General features: G+C 37.7%; 2 protein-coding genes across 2 annotated transcripts in view; one reads left to right on the top strand and one right to left on the bottom strand.

Annotated features, from left to right (window-relative positions):
- Positions 1 to 6,066, bottom strand: part of LOC118155754 (betaine--homocysteine S-methyltransferase 1) — a 17,916-nt gene extending 11,850 nt beyond the window's left edge. The window contains exons 1-2 of the mRNA XM_035309208.1: positions 5,914 to 6,066; positions 2,303 to 2,435 (exon numbers count right to left, since the gene is read on the bottom strand). Coding sequence (XP_035165099.1) covers positions 2,303 to 2,435; positions 5,914 to 5,952 — 172 coding nt within the window. The 5' untranslated portion in view covers positions 5,953 to 6,066. The remainder of the gene's footprint in view (positions 1 to 2,302; positions 2,436 to 5,913) is intronic.
- A 111-nt stretch (positions 6,067 to 6,177) lies between these two features.
- Positions 6,178 to 17,459, top strand: part of DMGDH (dimethylglycine dehydrogenase) — a 45,795-nt gene continuing 34,513 nt past the window's right edge. Inside the window, exons 1-5 of the mRNA XM_035309206.1 lie at positions 6,178 to 6,416; positions 7,433 to 7,598; positions 14,542 to 14,640; positions 15,882 to 16,046; positions 16,469 to 16,673. Of these exons, the coding sequence (XP_035165097.1) occupies positions 6,301 to 6,416; positions 7,433 to 7,598; positions 14,542 to 14,640; positions 15,882 to 16,046; positions 16,469 to 16,673 (751 nt within the window). The 5' untranslated portion in view covers positions 6,178 to 6,300. The remainder of the gene's footprint in view (positions 6,417 to 7,432; positions 7,599 to 14,541; positions 14,641 to 15,881; positions 16,047 to 16,468; positions 16,674 to 17,459) is intronic.

Below are 17,459 nucleotides of genomic sequence, written 5' to 3' on the forward strand. Positions count from 1 at the left end.
CCTCCCCCCTCCTAAAGGTTTGGGAAAGTATCTGTCGACTCATTTGCGACATATACTTTCACAAAGCTTTATGACATTTCCATAATAAATCAGTTTTATTTATCTACAGTGTTAGTGTGGTCTTTAAATAAAGTTGTTGCATTCCTAGAAAAGGCCTGGGATTTGTGTGAACAAAGACAGTGACATAGGCAAGTAAATGAAACAACCTAACACATATAAATAAGAAATTTGATATCCCAGACTATCAGTTATGTAGATCCATTTGGGAGTCTGCTGTTCACATTTGGAGAGAAAGAACGTCCTTAAAAGTAAAGTATCAGCTTGAATCTCATTCAATCTCAGGCAAACATTTGTTGCTAGTATACATTGTCATTATTACAAAGTCAACAAGAGTGTGCATGACACTATCAAAAACAAAACAAAACAAAACAAAAAACAACTGTAATTTACTTCTTGCATGACTTCTAGCATGTTACTGAAGCTGTATTTTCTGCCACTATTTGAGAAATGAGGATAACAGCCACATGTAAGGCCAAATAATTATTAATAATTTGATACATTTTAGGAGTCAGGCATAGAACACTGAGTTTTCATTTCAATTCACCATGAGTTGGAAATTTAGCAAAAAAAAATTAATCTAACAGGAGATGGGGGCAATAATTGTGTATGCCCTGTGCACAGCAGTAGCTCTGATAACTGTTATGGCTCAGAACAAATATTTAGATCTCGTTTCTGAACTTGTCAGTCTTGCAGAACTTCTCCTCTCTTATGTTTTTTTGTTTGTTTGTTTGTTTGCTTTGCATGCCTTGTTGAATTCTAAGAACCTCCCTCCTTTTTCCTCTCTCCTTACAAAGAGAAGAAGGCCTGGTAGTTGTATGGATTTTGTACCAGCTGGCCTAGCCAGTTGTTCCTTGTGTTCTTCACACCTGCTTTCAAAGAAACATGACTCTTGAACATGCAGGAGCAAAAAGCAGTAATGGAGAGGAGACAGCACACTGCACTAAAAGAAATCAACACATTTCCAGTTAAGGGTATATTTATAAATAGCCTATAAGAAGTTTATTAAAATGTTATAAGTGCCTTACAGACATAGTCAATATATTCTATAAATAGTTACAAGCAAATCAGCAGCAATTATTAGGTGGCTGGTCTCTAATCAATGGCAACTAGTCAGCTATTTAAAGCAAATCTGTTTGCTCATCTAGCATATTGAATTCATCTAGAAGTTTTCCTCATATAAAACATGTCAAAGAAAGCCAAATAACAAAATTTAACTGAAAGCATGTCTCATCCTTTGAAGCAGTGTCTGACAACAAGAACTCATTTCCAGCATTAAGCAGAATCTCAGCAAGGCAAGCAATTAGTAGGACAACTGTCCAGGCTAAGCCAGTTGCCATTAGCTCATAGCCAATAGACCCTTCCCAGATTGAATAGCTTTGTAATTTATGCCCTGTTTATCAGATGTGGTAATTAGAACTAAGAGTGGTCCAGGAAAGGTAACCAGTATTGTTAGAAACCAACAATTCAGTTTTGTAAAGCAAAATCACAAAGTTGTTTCCATACAGAAACTCTCACAAGTACAGAAAACGGAGACAAAGTACTCTTCTGAACACAACAAGCTTGTTTTGTTCTCCTCCACTGTAAAGAGTTATTCCATTAAACAGTGTAGACACAGAAAATGATGCTGCTTTATTAGAATGGTTAGGTTCTTATGAGGTTTATCATTCCTGTTTTCATAGTGGAGGCAAATACATTAAACACTCCTTTCTCATTCTATTTCTTATTTGAAGCTACCATTTTTCCAGAAAGAATTAATAAACAAACTATATTTGCTTGTAACAATATAAAAATCCTAGAATGGTCAGAAGACAATCATATACTTACCTGCCTAATTCCTTATGACAAGATGTTGTGAATGATAAATTTGATATCAGCTGTAGGACAGACAGCAGACAGGACAAGTCCACGAAAGAGCAATCAGTGAATGTTATTGAACACAAAGATACGACTTCTGTGTCAAAAAGTCTCTGGGCTGCAAGTTATTGAAGACAGAGCACATTCTAGAGAGGTATCACTATGTTTGCACTACTCACTGGTCCCTTGCCAACCACTTCTGGACAATATTAGAGACAGATTATGGGGTAAAATGATTTTCTGGTATATGCATTCTTAGGCTATTCTTAACAGTGTTAATTCCACATTGTCAAGCCATACTTAAAACCTGCTACAAATCCCTATATAATTATTACTTATCCAACCATTTTGCTTTCATTATAGGATTACCATTTCCCAGTAAACTAACCTGCTTCTGGGTGTTCTACTGTTGCTTCAGGAGTCCAAGGCCCAGCTTTTACATATCCCCTCTTTTCAAGGGCAAAGACAAATCCTCCATCTCCAATCACAACTTCTCCAGAATCCAAGCGCTCTAGAATACTCTGAAGAAAGCAGGAGAAAAGATTAATAATTACAGCTCTTCCATTTCATGAGCTTCCATGACTTCATTGTCATTTCCCATATTTACAAAGAAAATATAATTATCTGTGGGCTACCAGAAAGCCCTTTACCATAGTAATAAAAAGTAATCCATTCACTTCTTGAAGTTCTCTTGAAAAAAATGGTAGACGGTCTCTTTTATAAGAACATCGGGCTTTAATATATGGATATGTATTACTTAAGACTTCTCATTAGTCAGTTTTATTGTATTCTAGAGGCATAGTCCCCAGAGCTAGAAGGCAATGGTTCGGTTTCATCTCTATGAATATAAACCAGTCTCAAGTTCTCCTTTGAAATATATATGAAAATTAAAAATAAAACACAAGTATCAGCTCTTTTTCTCTTTAGCTACAAATGCCATCTTGACAGAACCTCAGCACAAGTAGCTCATGACAGAAGATGACACAACAGGCATCATAAAACAGTAAGCATGTAACATTTTCCAGGCAAATAAGACACCTCAAAATGCCTCCATTTTCTGACAGGTTGTTTTCACTGGCCAGTGTTTGCTTACCTAGACTTAGAAAATGAAAGAAAATCCTGCTTGTTTTGCACAGCCCAGAAAAAATTTAAGATGCCAAACCTTACAACACCTTGTGATTAACCTTGTTTCTACCTTGAAAACGACCCTAACACAAGGCAAGTCTTTTTGTTGTTGTAGAATGAAAAACACGAGAAAAATATAGATTGGTTGTACATAATATATATTATTTTTCTTTTCCATTCATTGCTTCATTGGCTCATTCAAATTTTCCAAGAAGTCTTAAATGAAATCTGAGGGAGTAGGACAAAGAAGAACCTTATGGACATAGAGCTGAGTGTAGCTTGTGCACCAAGAGGATGTTTTTTTAAACAGATAGCTCCCAACCTTTATTATATTATCTTTCTTGATAATTTCTCCTCCATTGATTCATTTATCTCATCATGTATATACAGGAAAGAAACATCTATGACTTCTCAGCACCACGGCCCTTTAGGAGGGATGAGGTACACCTTTCCAGCAAGGAGCACCATGCCACCTCTGCCCGATCCGGTACCGAGCATTGCCGTGTTTGGCTGCCCTGGGGCTACAAAGACTGGCTGAGAGGGTCAACATTTTTGACTCATGCTTTGGTGCTGACATGGCAACAAAGGTATGGGGCTGCAGTGCAGGCATACTAGCCTGGCCAAGTGTTGGCTTGCAGATTTTGCTTCCCATTCTATTGCATGTTTTGGACTTGCCAAAATAGTGACCTGATTAATTCTACAGCTTCAAGTACATAAGCTTTTCTCGTCGTTTCAGCTGGACCCAGGCAAACTCAACCTGCAATACTGAATCCACAAAAATCAGTAATTTTCAGTGAGTCTACCAGTCATTCCTCAATAGAGGGCAACTCTCTTGTACGTGTAAGTGTCCAGAGGCTTTGTAGAAATTGTGCTTGCAATTAACTAATTTGCAGTCGTAACAGAATGCCTCAAATAGAGCCAGAGAATAGCAGCTGAGGGACCAATGACTGAGTCTTTCCTTCCTCTGCTTGCCAAGGAACAACAGACAAAGCAGGCTTCAGAAGTTTAGTATGCAGAGTGCATGCAGGAGTGTGGAGGGGAAAATCTTGAACATACAAGAAACTTCAGTCATTGCTTGTTAACTGAAGATTAAGTAGTAGATACATGTTGACATAATATATGGATATTATATTTCAATGCAGTGCAACTAACAGGGATTTTTTTTTTAACAAGTCACTTCTAAGATTTAATGGCAACTTTCCCTCCCAGTTCTAGCTTTTTTAAACTACACTGTAAATAATCTTCCTTTTTTTTAAAAAAAAAAACATAGAAGCAATGTAAGCCATGATATAACAGTACATGATATCTTAATATATAATGCAGTGCAATATATTAAACCTAGCGTAAGAGCATCTAATAGCAGATAAAAGGTGACATAAATAAAAAGCACAAAGTACTTAATACAAATGTCTTTTTTTTTTTTTTTTCCCAGTTCAAATTCTGCAATTATATAATTCCTGTATTGAGACAGCTTATTATAGATCTGATATCATCTCTTCAAACCATTTTTACTTATCCACACTGGATAAAATACCATTGGCTCAACCAACATATAGCTGGCATAAGTTCGGCAACAGCTCTGTTTGTCCTGTACAGCAGAGCCACAATTGTGTGCTCAAGCCCAATCCAGACCAAAATTATATGATCAGACAATCCGTAATGCACAAATCTGATATTAAATAACATGAAAAAAGGTATCTGTAAAATGCTAACCAAAGCTTTTGAGCCACCTTTTCACTGCTTCACTTCAGCTACCATGAATGAAATTGCGCCACATAGTTCATACATCTATCTATGCATGGAAAGAGGACAAGAAGACACCCTCCCAGCCAGCTTTAGGAATGTAACCAAACCATGCAGGTGTAAAGCCTTCTTGCTCTACCAATGTCCTATCTTTCTGTCAGTGGAGAGAAACATGCAGCTTGAAATGGCTGTTCAGATCTTCAGTGAGTCCTCCAGCTACAACTGATCTATGTGAAAGGCCCAAAGCTGAGCCTTCTTCCCATGGCCTGTTCTCTGACTTGTATGTTAAATATAAAAAAGAATAAAACCAGTTGTGTTGTATTAATGATAACACTGTCCTTCTGAGAGGAGGGCAGAATATGTGATTCCACAGAATATGTGATTCCTGGGTAGCAGTAGCGGTGCATGCCAGAATTTGACTTAGACAATACTCAAAATTTTGTCTTAACAGGCAGAATGGCTGATGTCTGAATAACTTCTAATATCGGCTTATCTTCAGCTAAATGAGAGTGCAAAGGGCATGCATATATTGGACACTGCACTCATATTTCAAACGCTGTTGGTATTCAGCCATATAAATCAAGGAAAGGGCAATTTGCGGCTTTTAAATAGCATTGGCAGGATGCTGGAGACAGAAACCCCATGCAATGAAGGCTTACGCTCACAACATTCACAGTTTTAATGTGTTGCAAGCACAGGTTAGTTTACATATCAAACACTATATAGCAAAAAGCTCCTGCACTTTGGTGGCTAGGCATTCGGAGAAACCAAGATGCCAGGGAGATGCCACAGCATTAACTCCAACCCAACTTATCCGTCCACCTTATAGCAGCGTCCAAACGCTTTCAGGGCTCCGATGGTGAACAGATATAGCTCCTATATAGGTATATAGATATGCCATATAGGTGTGTAAGTATACCATATAGGTATACTATGAAGGTATATATGCACACCATGCCACGAGGTAGGTTCCCAGGGTATGCCCCTACCCACAGGCACACCGAGCCACTCCAGCAGGGGATGGCAGCAGCGGTGATTTTTGCAGCACAGTCTGCAAAATTAAAAATATTAAATGGGGGAGCAGAAGGGGTGCAGGGAGGGAGCAGGGGTCCGGGGGAGGCGGGGAGTTACCCTCTTGCCCTGTTTCAGGCTCTTGGCGATCGGCAGCATCTTGCTCGCCCGGGGACGCCGGCTGCCCGAGTCTGTCCGACGGCTCGGCACGGAGCAGGGGATGCCCTCCGCGAGCCGCCCGCCCTCTTATAGCCCGGGCAGGAGGTGGGCAGCGCTGCGGGTGACACCCCCGTCCCGTCCCTGCCCTGCCCGGCCCCTGACCCCTCGGGGCGCTCCCCCCCCACCCCGTCCTCTGCCCCCAGTCCCGGCGGGGGCAGCCGGCTCCGCGACCAGGGGGGCGGTCCGGCGCCTTCCTCCTCCTCCTCCTCCTCCTCAGGGGCCGTCCTCGGCGGGGGGCGCAGAGCCGGCTGCGTGCCGGCCCCGTGTTGCGGGCGAACCGTGTGCGGGATGGGCACGCTGCTGCGGGCGGCCCTGCGGCGCCTGCCGACCCCGCGCCGCCACCGCTGCCCCCTGCCCGCGGCCGCCCCCCGGCCCCTCGGCTGCGGCGCGGGCGCCCAGGGCGGGTGAGTTTGTACTTAAAATGCCATTTTGCCATGTGCATCGTCATGCATGCAGCTAGCAGCTCGGAGTTCTGAGCGCAGACGGGTGAAAGATCAGTTAGTTACACATTATCGCTTTCTGCCGGAGAAGCTGAGAAAGCAAACAGCAAAAAGCTGCCTACAAGGAGGGGGGAGATAAAATTAAATGAGTGTTGATTAACTGTCCCGAAAGGACAGGTACTGTAGTTTCACAGTATTCTGCTGCAGTAAAAGGTCTGACATTGCCCCGCTCATGAAAAAAAAAAAAAAAAAAAAAAAAAAAAAAAAAAAGCCAGTTTTAATTTGGCGATTTATCCTGGTACATTTCCTGATCTTGGCCTGCTGCTCGGCGCCCTGCAGAAGGGACGGCCGAGGAGGGGTCTCACAAGATGGAAGCGGGTGGGCTGCCCGGTGTAACAGCTCTGAGGTGTGCTGGCTTACAGTAGTGGTGAAACCGCGTTGTAGCAGGTGTGAGCAAGCCATTGAGAAAAACCTGTCTCCATAATACTCTGACTTCAGCAAAGTAGAACACGTTAAGATATACAGAAAAATATTTATTGAAAATAAATATTAATTTTCACTGTTGGTGATCGCTGACATATCACTTTAAAAGCGTGTTAACTAAATAGTCATTCTTAAAAGACAGTGTTGTGTTACACTCACACCTGAAAAGTCAGATTTTGGCATTGTTTCAGGGGCACAGGTTCTCGTTTGAAAATAGATTACATATAAGAGTAAATGGGACAAATAGCAAAGATTTAAAGCTGTGAGCAGAAACAAACTTGCTTTGCAGTTTGTATTAGTCCTGTGTATGTAAAAAACCCTTTAGGAGTGTTTACTTTAAAAGAAGATAGGAATGAACAGGTTACTTTCTAAGTTAGACTCCCAGGCAGGGACCAAGTTACGTAATGACTGGAGCTGAAAACAATGAAGATGGACAAATGTGTAACTGCCTTTCTGAATCTGTCTTTAATTGTTATTATTATTATTTTTTTCCCCAGGAAAGAAAATCCATCTCCTTCCTTGGGGAAAGACAGAGCGGACACAGTGATCATTGGAGGTGGCTGCGTTGGTGTGAGCCTAGCCTATCACTTGGCTAAGGCTGGCTTGAAGGATGTCATTCTGCTGGAAAAATCTGAGCTCACTGCAGGATCTACTTGGCATGCAGTAAGGAACATTTTGTTAATCTCTCAGATTAACAACAGTTTATTTAACAGTGGTGGAAGTTTCATTACTCTTATATTCCCTGGCTTTCCAGAGATTGTCTTGGTAATTTCCTAGATGCAAACTTAATCACTGAGCTCTGTATAGATCTGCTGTGTGACTTTTGAAAAGCTGGTTCAGCTGTCGATAGTATAATTTCCTCATTTGTAGAAGTTAGGACAAATATAATATTTTGAAATTACTGGAAGATAACTGTTAATACTATTACATCTTTTTGGCAGATAAGTGGACTTAGACTTTAATCTTTAGTTCAATTTGGATTATTTAAAAACAAGTTTTTATGTCATAAGTAATCTAGTTTATACTGCAGGCTTTATCACTGGGAGTGGTTATAATACCACGCAAAAAAAAAAAAAAAAAAAAAAAAAAGGTGAAATTTTGCATTATTTTATCCTTAACTGATTTTATTCATGTGCTATCCTGAAAGAGAGATGATTAAGAACCAGCATCAGTGTCCAGTTCTCAGAGAACATCACGTCTCAAAAACTGATTCTTACTAGAGACAAGAGCTTTCTTTCCTACCATTACTGACACTGCACAAAATCTTGGAGGACCAAAGCTGACAATTGTACACTGCTGTTTTGTAAGGCCAACTGTTTGCTGTAGTCTAAAGAAAAGAACTAAAAAGACATACAGGTAATAATGACAGATGGGGACACCTCCTATAATAATGCTAATCACATGGACATAGTGGTGCATAGCATTCATGTATGTAACTACATATTTTGTATGTGTCAATGTCTGGAGTAGGTAGTGTAATGAAATAAAATAAAGCTTGCCACAATAATAGGTGCTTTTTCCATTCATTTCCAGCTACACTCACATGGAGTTAGGAGAAAGCTATCCCTGTGTGTAGTAATAAAAGTGCATATAAAAGCAAAAGCTTGCTGTCTCTGGGACTACTCTGTTAATACAATAGAGCATTTATGCAGTGCTTACAACTAGAATATCCGAGTGACTTTTAGGAACAAAGAAAGGAGGATGACTCGCATGGTATTCCATTTATATTCTCACACTCTTCCTAGAGGAGAAAGCCTCAAGTTTGAAATATTATAGGGCAGCTGCTCTGTGGGTTTGGAGCCTTAAAAGAGGATGTTAGTAAAAAATATTTAAAAACAAACAACCTGCCTGAAATGTATGTTTATATTTCATTTTAGTTGCTTTTCAACAAAGAAAACAGGAGAAAACACACTGTAACAAGTTAGGAAAAACAAAATAAGTAATTACACTTCTTTTAGACAATCATACCTCAGCTGTTGCAGTTCAGAAAACAACATGGTATATAGTAAGTATCAGATCATAGATCTTGTGTAATGAATCATAATTATGAAACGTTCAGAGAAATTATTTGACTTAAGCATAAAAGAGAGTCACAGACTGAGTCCTATCTACCCGATACACATACAGAATGATGTATGTGTAAAAATAATCAAAATCATCGGATAAGAAAAAAAAATCATGAATGGGGGAAATTGGTTTCTAATGTTTTGTTCATATGCCCTCTCACTCTAGCTTATTGCTCCTAACTATGTAAAAGCAACCTCTCTTTCAGTATTTTTGCCCGTTCATTTTTAGGGAACGCAATAACGGAGCACTGGGAGAGGAACTCTGTTATAAAGGCAGGGAGGGACCACAGTAGAGAAGATGCCTGCACCAGGCTTCTCAGAGGGCTCCCTTGTAGTACCTGCTGCAACAGTTTGGGGTAATGAACAAAGAAAGACACCTAGTTATGAGACAGGTTAACAATTAATAACTACTAATTAAAATATATGGTATGCTAATGCTCTTAATTGAATTCCATACTAGAGTGCCGTGTCTAAAGATGAAAAAAATTGTTGTCTGTTTCACATTATGAAAAAGATCAGAATTGTTACTGTCAATTCTGTATTGCATTAGGTACTGTGCATTTATCAGTAGTCTCTTCCCAGGGATATAATACTAGGTATAGATGAAAATTACATGTATAGTTAGCATGTCATATGGCACATAGCATATTGCCTGTGGCCACAAAAATTGAGAAAGCCTGGTTCAGATAGTGCTGTACTGTACCAGATTTTCCCTCTTTCACAGTCCAGTAAGTAAGTCCTGCCAGCACTCAGAATCACATTTCATATAGATCATACTCCTGCTAGTGTTGCTGTTAAAACTTCCACTTCTGAGGTCTGAGATAAATTTGTCTGACTCTCATTTTATTGAAATGAAACCAGGACAGAAACCATGCACATTTTTATTAGCTATGAGAATAATGAAAAATAAATAAGAGAGTAAGCGCTGCTCATTTTTTATGCCATCTAACCATGACAAAGTAATGATTATTATATGTATGTAAACTAGGTCAGGACTTAGACTTTATGAACTTTCAGGGTTCTAGTATATTGTGAGTCAAATCATTTGCAATCTCACTGACGTTCTAAGGACTGAACAATGCATATATAACTCACTCAGCAAATAGATTTTTTTGTGTAGTTATTTTTCGACAAGGTGTTTTCTAAGAAAATGTGAAATGTATCATTATTAAGTAATACTGTTTCACGCAACATTCAGTTGATTTTGCTGCTGATGGTTAATAAATCACAGCACAAGACAAATAAAAACTTGTTAAGGCTCAGTCAAACTTGAAATAAGAGTGAATGTAGGTAGTATCAATGTGAATGCCATCTCCTCCAGAAAGCAAGTTTAATGGTAAAGTAAACGTAAAATCTGAAACAGATTGGAATAGAAGGAAAAGAACACATGAAAATTTCTAAATATATAAAAAAATCATCTATAAAAATGCATTAATGTCTTTGTCAATTTTCATAGCATAGTGGCCATTCTACAGAAAATTATTTTTGCAACTCATGTTCATATAAAACAACAAAATCTATCTTATAAAAATAGAACAAAACCAAGGGCAAATCTTCTTCATATACAAGATCGGTCCACCCTGAAATTCAGTTCAAGAGCTGGATGTCCTGGGAGGCTATCTAGGCTAAACAGAAAGCTCATGGCAGAGTTACAGGAATTGAAAGCAGGAAGAAGCTGCGAAGAGGTAATTTAGAAAAACTGCATGGGCATGCAAAGGGGATGTTAGAATAACTAAAGCCCAACTGGAGTTAAGACTCACAAGGAACAATAAGCCAACAAGGCCTTCTACTGCTACATTAGCAGTAAAATGCTGACCAAGGAAAATGTGGGACTGCTGCTGAATGATGTGGGTGATTCACCACAGTGGAAACTGATGAGGCTAAAGTAGTCAATGCCTTCTTTGCCAATTTTCACTGACAAAGTTTCACACAGCTCTGTGCTTAGACACACAGTTTAAGGAGCAGAGGAACTACCAGCAGTGGAGGAGTATCATCAAGTCAGGGATTACTGGGAGAACTTGACTCACAAATACATGGGAGCAGATGGACTGAATCCAAGAATCCTGCTGATGGCATTGCAAGGCTGCTGTTGTATCATTTTTGAAATATTGTGGAACTGGGGGAGTATCCATCTTGATAAAAAGCCAAAGGAATGATCAGTGGAGCTAAAAGCCAGCTAGCTTTTCTTTGGTTCTTGGAAAAATCATGGAGTGAGTTTCAGATGATGTCTGATCTCATAAAGTAATTTGGAACAGTTGGTATAGATTTGTCAAGGATAAAATATATCTGACCAAAACCAGTTGCTTTCTATGTTAAAATTATTGAATCTGTGGACAAGGGGAGAGCAGCTGATGTCACTTACCTGAATTTCAGCAAGACTTGAGACACTGTCTCCCATAATATTCAAGTATTCAGCTGAAGATGTTATGGTCTGTATGTTGAGACAGCTAGATAGGTAAAAAAATATATATATATCTGCTTGGATGGTTGGGATCAGAGAGTAGTGGTTAATAGATCATACCCCATCCAAATGCTGGAAACGTGGAGTGTCACAGGAGTCTGTCCTTGAACCCATCTTGTTTAATAGCCTTATCAATAACCTGGAGAAGGTGACAAAGTGCATGCTTGTCAAGTTTGCAGTTGACACCAAACTGTGGGAACCAGTCAGTGAAGCAGACGGCAAGGTTGCCATGTTGAGGGACCTGGACAGACTGGAGGGATGGAATGAGAAAAACTTCATGAAATTTAACAAGGACAAATGCAAAGTATCGGAATATTAGTCCATAGAGATAGTGCAGTCACTGTCCTTGGAGATTTTCCAGACTGGAGAAAAACCTAGGCAACCTGATTTGATCTCGTAGCTGACCCTGCTTAAAGCATGAGCATAAATACAGACCTCAAGAGGTCACCATTCAGTCTAAATTATTCTGTGTTTCTATTACTTTAATTTTGATATAGTCCAGTCGGGTTATATTTGTCTCCTAATTACACTTCTGAAATCAAAAATATTCTTCATGAGAAGCCAAATTGGACTAAATGTGTTTAGATTTTTTTTTCTTTATTTAAAAAATGTCCGAGATTTGATTTAATTATTGCAATTAAATGCACTTGCATTTATATGGTTTTATAGCCAACTTGCAGGTGATTTATGCTTCATTTGGTTAAGATGACTTCACTAACAGTGGCCGCTAAATGGAATTTCCTTACATCTGGAAAATGTATTGCTACATTTGAAAAAATAACAAAAGACCAACCAGAAAATGTTTACATACATGAAAGAGGACAGTAGAAATAATATGTGATGGCACGATTTCCAGGCACAAGTGAATGAATTACCCATAGATCATTGTAAATGGCTGAAGAAATGTGAACACTTCAATGCCTAATTTATTTCTTTATTCTCTATACATAGTAAAAAGGCCTTTAGGACTTATTTTTTTTAAGGAAACAAGCAACTTTTAATTACAAATTCTTTACTGAAGCAGCCTTGGGCTTTAGTTTGAGGAAAATAAAGTACAAGTGTTATAGCGTGTGTTATAGCATGTGTACAGCATAAAACCACATGTAACAAATGAGGTCAAATGCACACACAGTCAAATATCCAGTCTCTGGATGATATGATGATGATATAATATGATAAAAAGAAAAGGACAAACAATATTTTTTTCTAGATTATTTATCTATCTCAGGGACTTCATTAATCCAGTAATAGTTTTCCAGAATATTTTTCTATCTCAGGGACATCCTGAATCCAAGATGCTTGCTTTGCATTTATTGTAGCCCTCAGTGGATATTTTTTTCTCCTTCAGATTTTCATGACCACCTTTTAAACTTAAAACATTTGGGTAATGAATAATACCAAACACACTGAGGGAACCAGAGCCAAATTTATGAATAAAATACCATCACAAATGAAAACTATGTCATTTATCTCATTTGGTATGCTATGATAGTGTATATAAACTTTAAGGTATCAGGAAGATAAAATCCACATGAAGAAAAGTAGGAAAAACTTTGACACCATGCATAAAGCTGTGTAGTCACTAATGCCAGACACTTCTCATACTCTGAAGAGACTGAGTATTTGTCATCTCAGGCAGTGAGTGACTTAGGAATTATTTAGATTTTTTTTTTTTTTGACAACTTGCTAAGTGCAATTTGAAGCTAATTTTATCTGAAGGAAAAAATGGGTCTCAAACGTGAAGGTGCAACAAGAAAGATGAGCCACAACAGGCCATTATTTCAGAAAATTAGAATGTGTAATGTACACAATATATGTTGTTAATTATAGAGAAGAGTATTGTTAATTACAGAGAAGAGTGATGTTTAATAGATTCTCAACAAAATTAAACTAGATTGAATCAGAACCTATATTTATAGACCGCTAAATCTTACTTTTGTTGTTCATATATATAAAGTTATTAAACTAGCTTTATAAGTTAGGGCTTTGAAATTACATATTTGTTGCACAGAGCTGAGTTGACAAGAGAAAATCAAGGGTAGCTGATGTATGTGCTTACTAGACAACTTAGAAGGAAACTATCAAAATTCTACTATGTGTGTTACTTTTCACTTTTAGATTCTCTGCTGTTTTTATCTCACAATGGCAGTCAACTCAAAGGTGAACACTGGTTTCTAGCTCCTTTAACTGTTTTTAAAAATCTTGTACTGTACATTTGTTCTATTATATCTATGTAACTAAATGGAGCTATTATATATAAGTTGGGTTCTTAATTAAAACAAGCATTAGGTATGAATAAGCTCTTTTTTAATCTGCAAACTTGTATGCACTGTCTCTCTATAAAAGTATTTAAATCAATGAATTACTTAGCTTGAAAATCTAATGTAATTTTTCAGTGCTGTTATCTCACTTTGAAGAAGAGCTTCAGTGAGATCTCAAATTCTGGAGATACAAACACATGTAACCTAACTTCTGTAAGACTTAAACTCTTAAATTAAGTCTGTAAGACTTCAACTTTCTTTAAGTGCTAAATATGTGCACTTATGAATGCCATTAGATTGATGAAGCTGTCTATAGTGTTGTGAGGTGAATAGTTTCCTTAAATACAGAAAAGGCTGTAGTAGTTTCTTGATTTTACAGTTGCATGAACCCGAAAGGGCTCATCAGCTTTCTAAAATCAAACCTAGTAAAATGATGTGCAAAATTCATACACTAATTTCTTAAGCTACTTCAACAATCGCAGAGGCTGCAGTTGATCGGAGAGTAAGTTGTGTGTCACTTCCAAAAGATTTGAAACAGACAACTGCATAATTTAAGGAAGAAAGGAAACCATAGGAGAGGACAACTGCAAGAGTATCATGAGCTGACAGAGTTGATGAGAAAAGACAGGTGGAAAAACATGTGCAGAGAGAAGAATGCCATAAGTAGGGAAAGGATTTTTGTAGCACTTGGCTCTATCCATGTGTTGCTTTTCTTTAGAGTATCTTGATGGTTCACTTTTGAATGGCAGTTGGAAGGTGGTAAAGACAACACTCCGTTTCTAATTGTATTTCTGTGTTGTTCTTATTTCTTATTTGAGGCTGGTTTAACTACCTACTTTCATCCTGGAATAAACCTAAAGAAAATCCATGCTTACAGCATCAAACTCTATGAAAAGCTGGAAGAAGAGACTGGGCAGGTAATCTCCTTAACTTTTTAAGTATTAATTCAAACCAATCTTATGAATAGTCTCACAAAAGAGTTGACAAGTTGCATGTGTTTGTTCAGGGTTATAAGGCTCCCCTTTTACTGAAATACATTATTCTGCCTGCATAACTATACTGAAGCCTGGTGTTTAATCAGTAAATGTTTTAGATAGGTTCTCAGATCTCTGTAAAGTTTAAGAAGATTGTTTTCATCAGACATCTCAGAAGCTCAGCAGACTGAGAGTCTGCAACTTTATCTTGCTCTAGGAGTTAAAATAGCATCAAGGATCTGGAATGAATGGATTGATTATGATACATTCCTGCTTTAAACTTGTCTGCTTATAATTTCATATGATATGATGGTCTGTACTTGAGAAGATTGCTGTAATTCTTCCCATCCCATTCAGAGACATGTTTTTATTTAGTGACTTAGGGAATGGGTATGCAGAGAAACACAGGAGTTGTCTTCCTTATCTGGCAACATTCAGCCACATAGATTTCATTTACTATGCTCTGCTTGCTTCAGACTGCAGTGGAATCTCCGTGATCCTTGCAGTACTAACTTGATAATTGTCACAAAGTGCTTTTTTCTTCATTCTGCTGCTCTTATCTACAGCAAGATAAAATACTGCAGCAAATTATCATTGTGAGTTCTGCTAAAAGACTTATACAGCCCTTATACAGCCATTAACAATGTCCTGTTAATGAACAGAGAAAAGATAAAATACATTATGTATACCTGAAAGTGAGCATTCAGTATTTAGCTGTATAAGGATTTCTGCTTAATTAGAAAGACAAAAAAGGAGGGGGGTTATTCATTTTGTCAGTAGAGATGCTTCGTCTGTTACATTTATTCTGCTGCTTCTCAATAGCAAATTATGTAGGTGATAAACTTTAATACAAATTGTTACGTATTTATTTTCAGATGTATCTGATTATAGGTTTGAAATTGAGTCCATAAATTCAAATATTAATCAGATCTTAATAAAAGTAAAAGTTAAATGAAAACGTTTTACAATTCTTTTGAAGATAGCATGTATTTACTTGGGAAGCCAATTAACTCTAGGAGTTTTCATCTAAGTCCTGCTCCTCCAAGGGCACCTAACTTACACTGAGTCTTTTTCCAGTCATTTTAATGGCAAAATTCCTGTGGACTTCACATAGCATAGGAACATGCATTTATGGATGTAAGTAAAAGTTCTTACAGTATTTCATTTTCTCCTCTTTGTTCTAGGCTGTGGGGTTTCATCAGCCTGGCAGCATCAGAATTGCTTCAACCCCTACTAGGGTGGATGAATTCAAATACCAAATGACTCGAGCTGGTTGGCACCCAACAGAACAATACCTAATTACTCCTGAGAAAGTACAGGAGCTATTCCCCTTACTGAACATGGATATGGTAAAATAAATAATTTTATGAAACATAACTTCCATTGCATTTAAATGTTGGTCTACCAGGTATTTAGATCCTGTTCCATTTATATAAATGGTATGAGAAATTCTTGTTTTTCAATGCAAAAAAGATATAAACTAAAATCACTTGTGCATTTTAGTGAATACTATATGCTACAATATTAAAGAACTGGAAACTCTGAACTACATCTCAGAACGGAGGAATTTTGCTTCTTTAGGACCGCTGTTAAGTTGGTTAGCTGTAGCCTTTATAACATGCTATGTTTTCAAAATTTTGTTTTGATTTGACTCCTTAAGGTTTACTCCAGAAATACATCAGATTCAAGAAATAAAGCATTTTTGAAACAAATGAGTTGCTTTTGATAAATTTTAGTTTCATTCATTTTGTGTGATTTTACCTCCACTTAGGTCTTAGCTGGCCTGTATAACCCTGGAGATGGTCATATTGATCCCTATTCTCTCACAATGGCCTTGGCTGCAGGAGCCAGAAAATATGGTGCCCACCTGAATTACCCAGTCCAAGTGACTAATTTGAACCCCCGATCAGACGGGACATGGGAAGTTGAAACTCCGCTTGGAGTAATTCAAGCAAAGAGAATTGTGAACACTGCAGGTAGGATTTAACATCATCAGTTGTATAGTATTCTGATTTACAAACTAGGTGACACTGAGGATCTGTGCAGACTTGTGTGGTTTACAGGAATAAATATATGTTTTTGAATATTTGTTTTGTGGTAAAATATACACTGTGCTTATTACTTTACAGGATTGTGCAAATTTACCTCTTCAGATAAATATCCTTGACTAGGCATTAATAATATTACTTTCTGGCTTGTCTCCAGCAGCTACTACTTAGGCTGTCTTCTTGTTAGATTTCAGAAGCAGAACAGACCCTTACTTGTCTGCAGTAAGTGGTGTAGAAGAGACAGGTTACTGTCTGTGAATGTGGTCCTCTAAAATATTATGAGAGCTACTTAGGAAGGGATACGGGATGTACAAATGAACTAGAAATATCTTCACTATTTTTCCTTTTTTTTTTTTTTCCTTTTTTTTTTTTTTTTCAGAGAATGAGGATTTGCAGATAACTCTGCCTATTTCAGTATTATCTTCTCTAAGATTTAACTCTCCACATACCATTGAAAGAGAGCAGATTTTTGTTATTTCATTAGTATTTAAACATACACTTTGTTTAATAATACATTTTTCCACATAATAAAAATTTCCTAACTCAAAGGAACTTGTATTTACATATGCAATTTTATTCCTCATTTTGTTAAAGAAGCTAAACTGATGTTTCTGCCTCAAAAATCTTTCCAACAGGATTTGATTTTGTTTTCCCAAAGGAGTTGATAGGTCTAGGAAGCAGTATTCAAACAAAACTTCACTTATTTTTATGCTG

Source organism: Oxyura jamaicensis, chromosome Z, assembly GCF_011077185.1.
Source record: "Oxyura jamaicensis isolate SHBP4307 breed ruddy duck chromosome Z, BPBGC_Ojam_1.0, whole genome shotgun sequence".
Taxonomy (NCBI): domain Eukaryota; kingdom Metazoa; phylum Chordata; class Aves; order Anseriformes; family Anatidae; genus Oxyura; species Oxyura jamaicensis.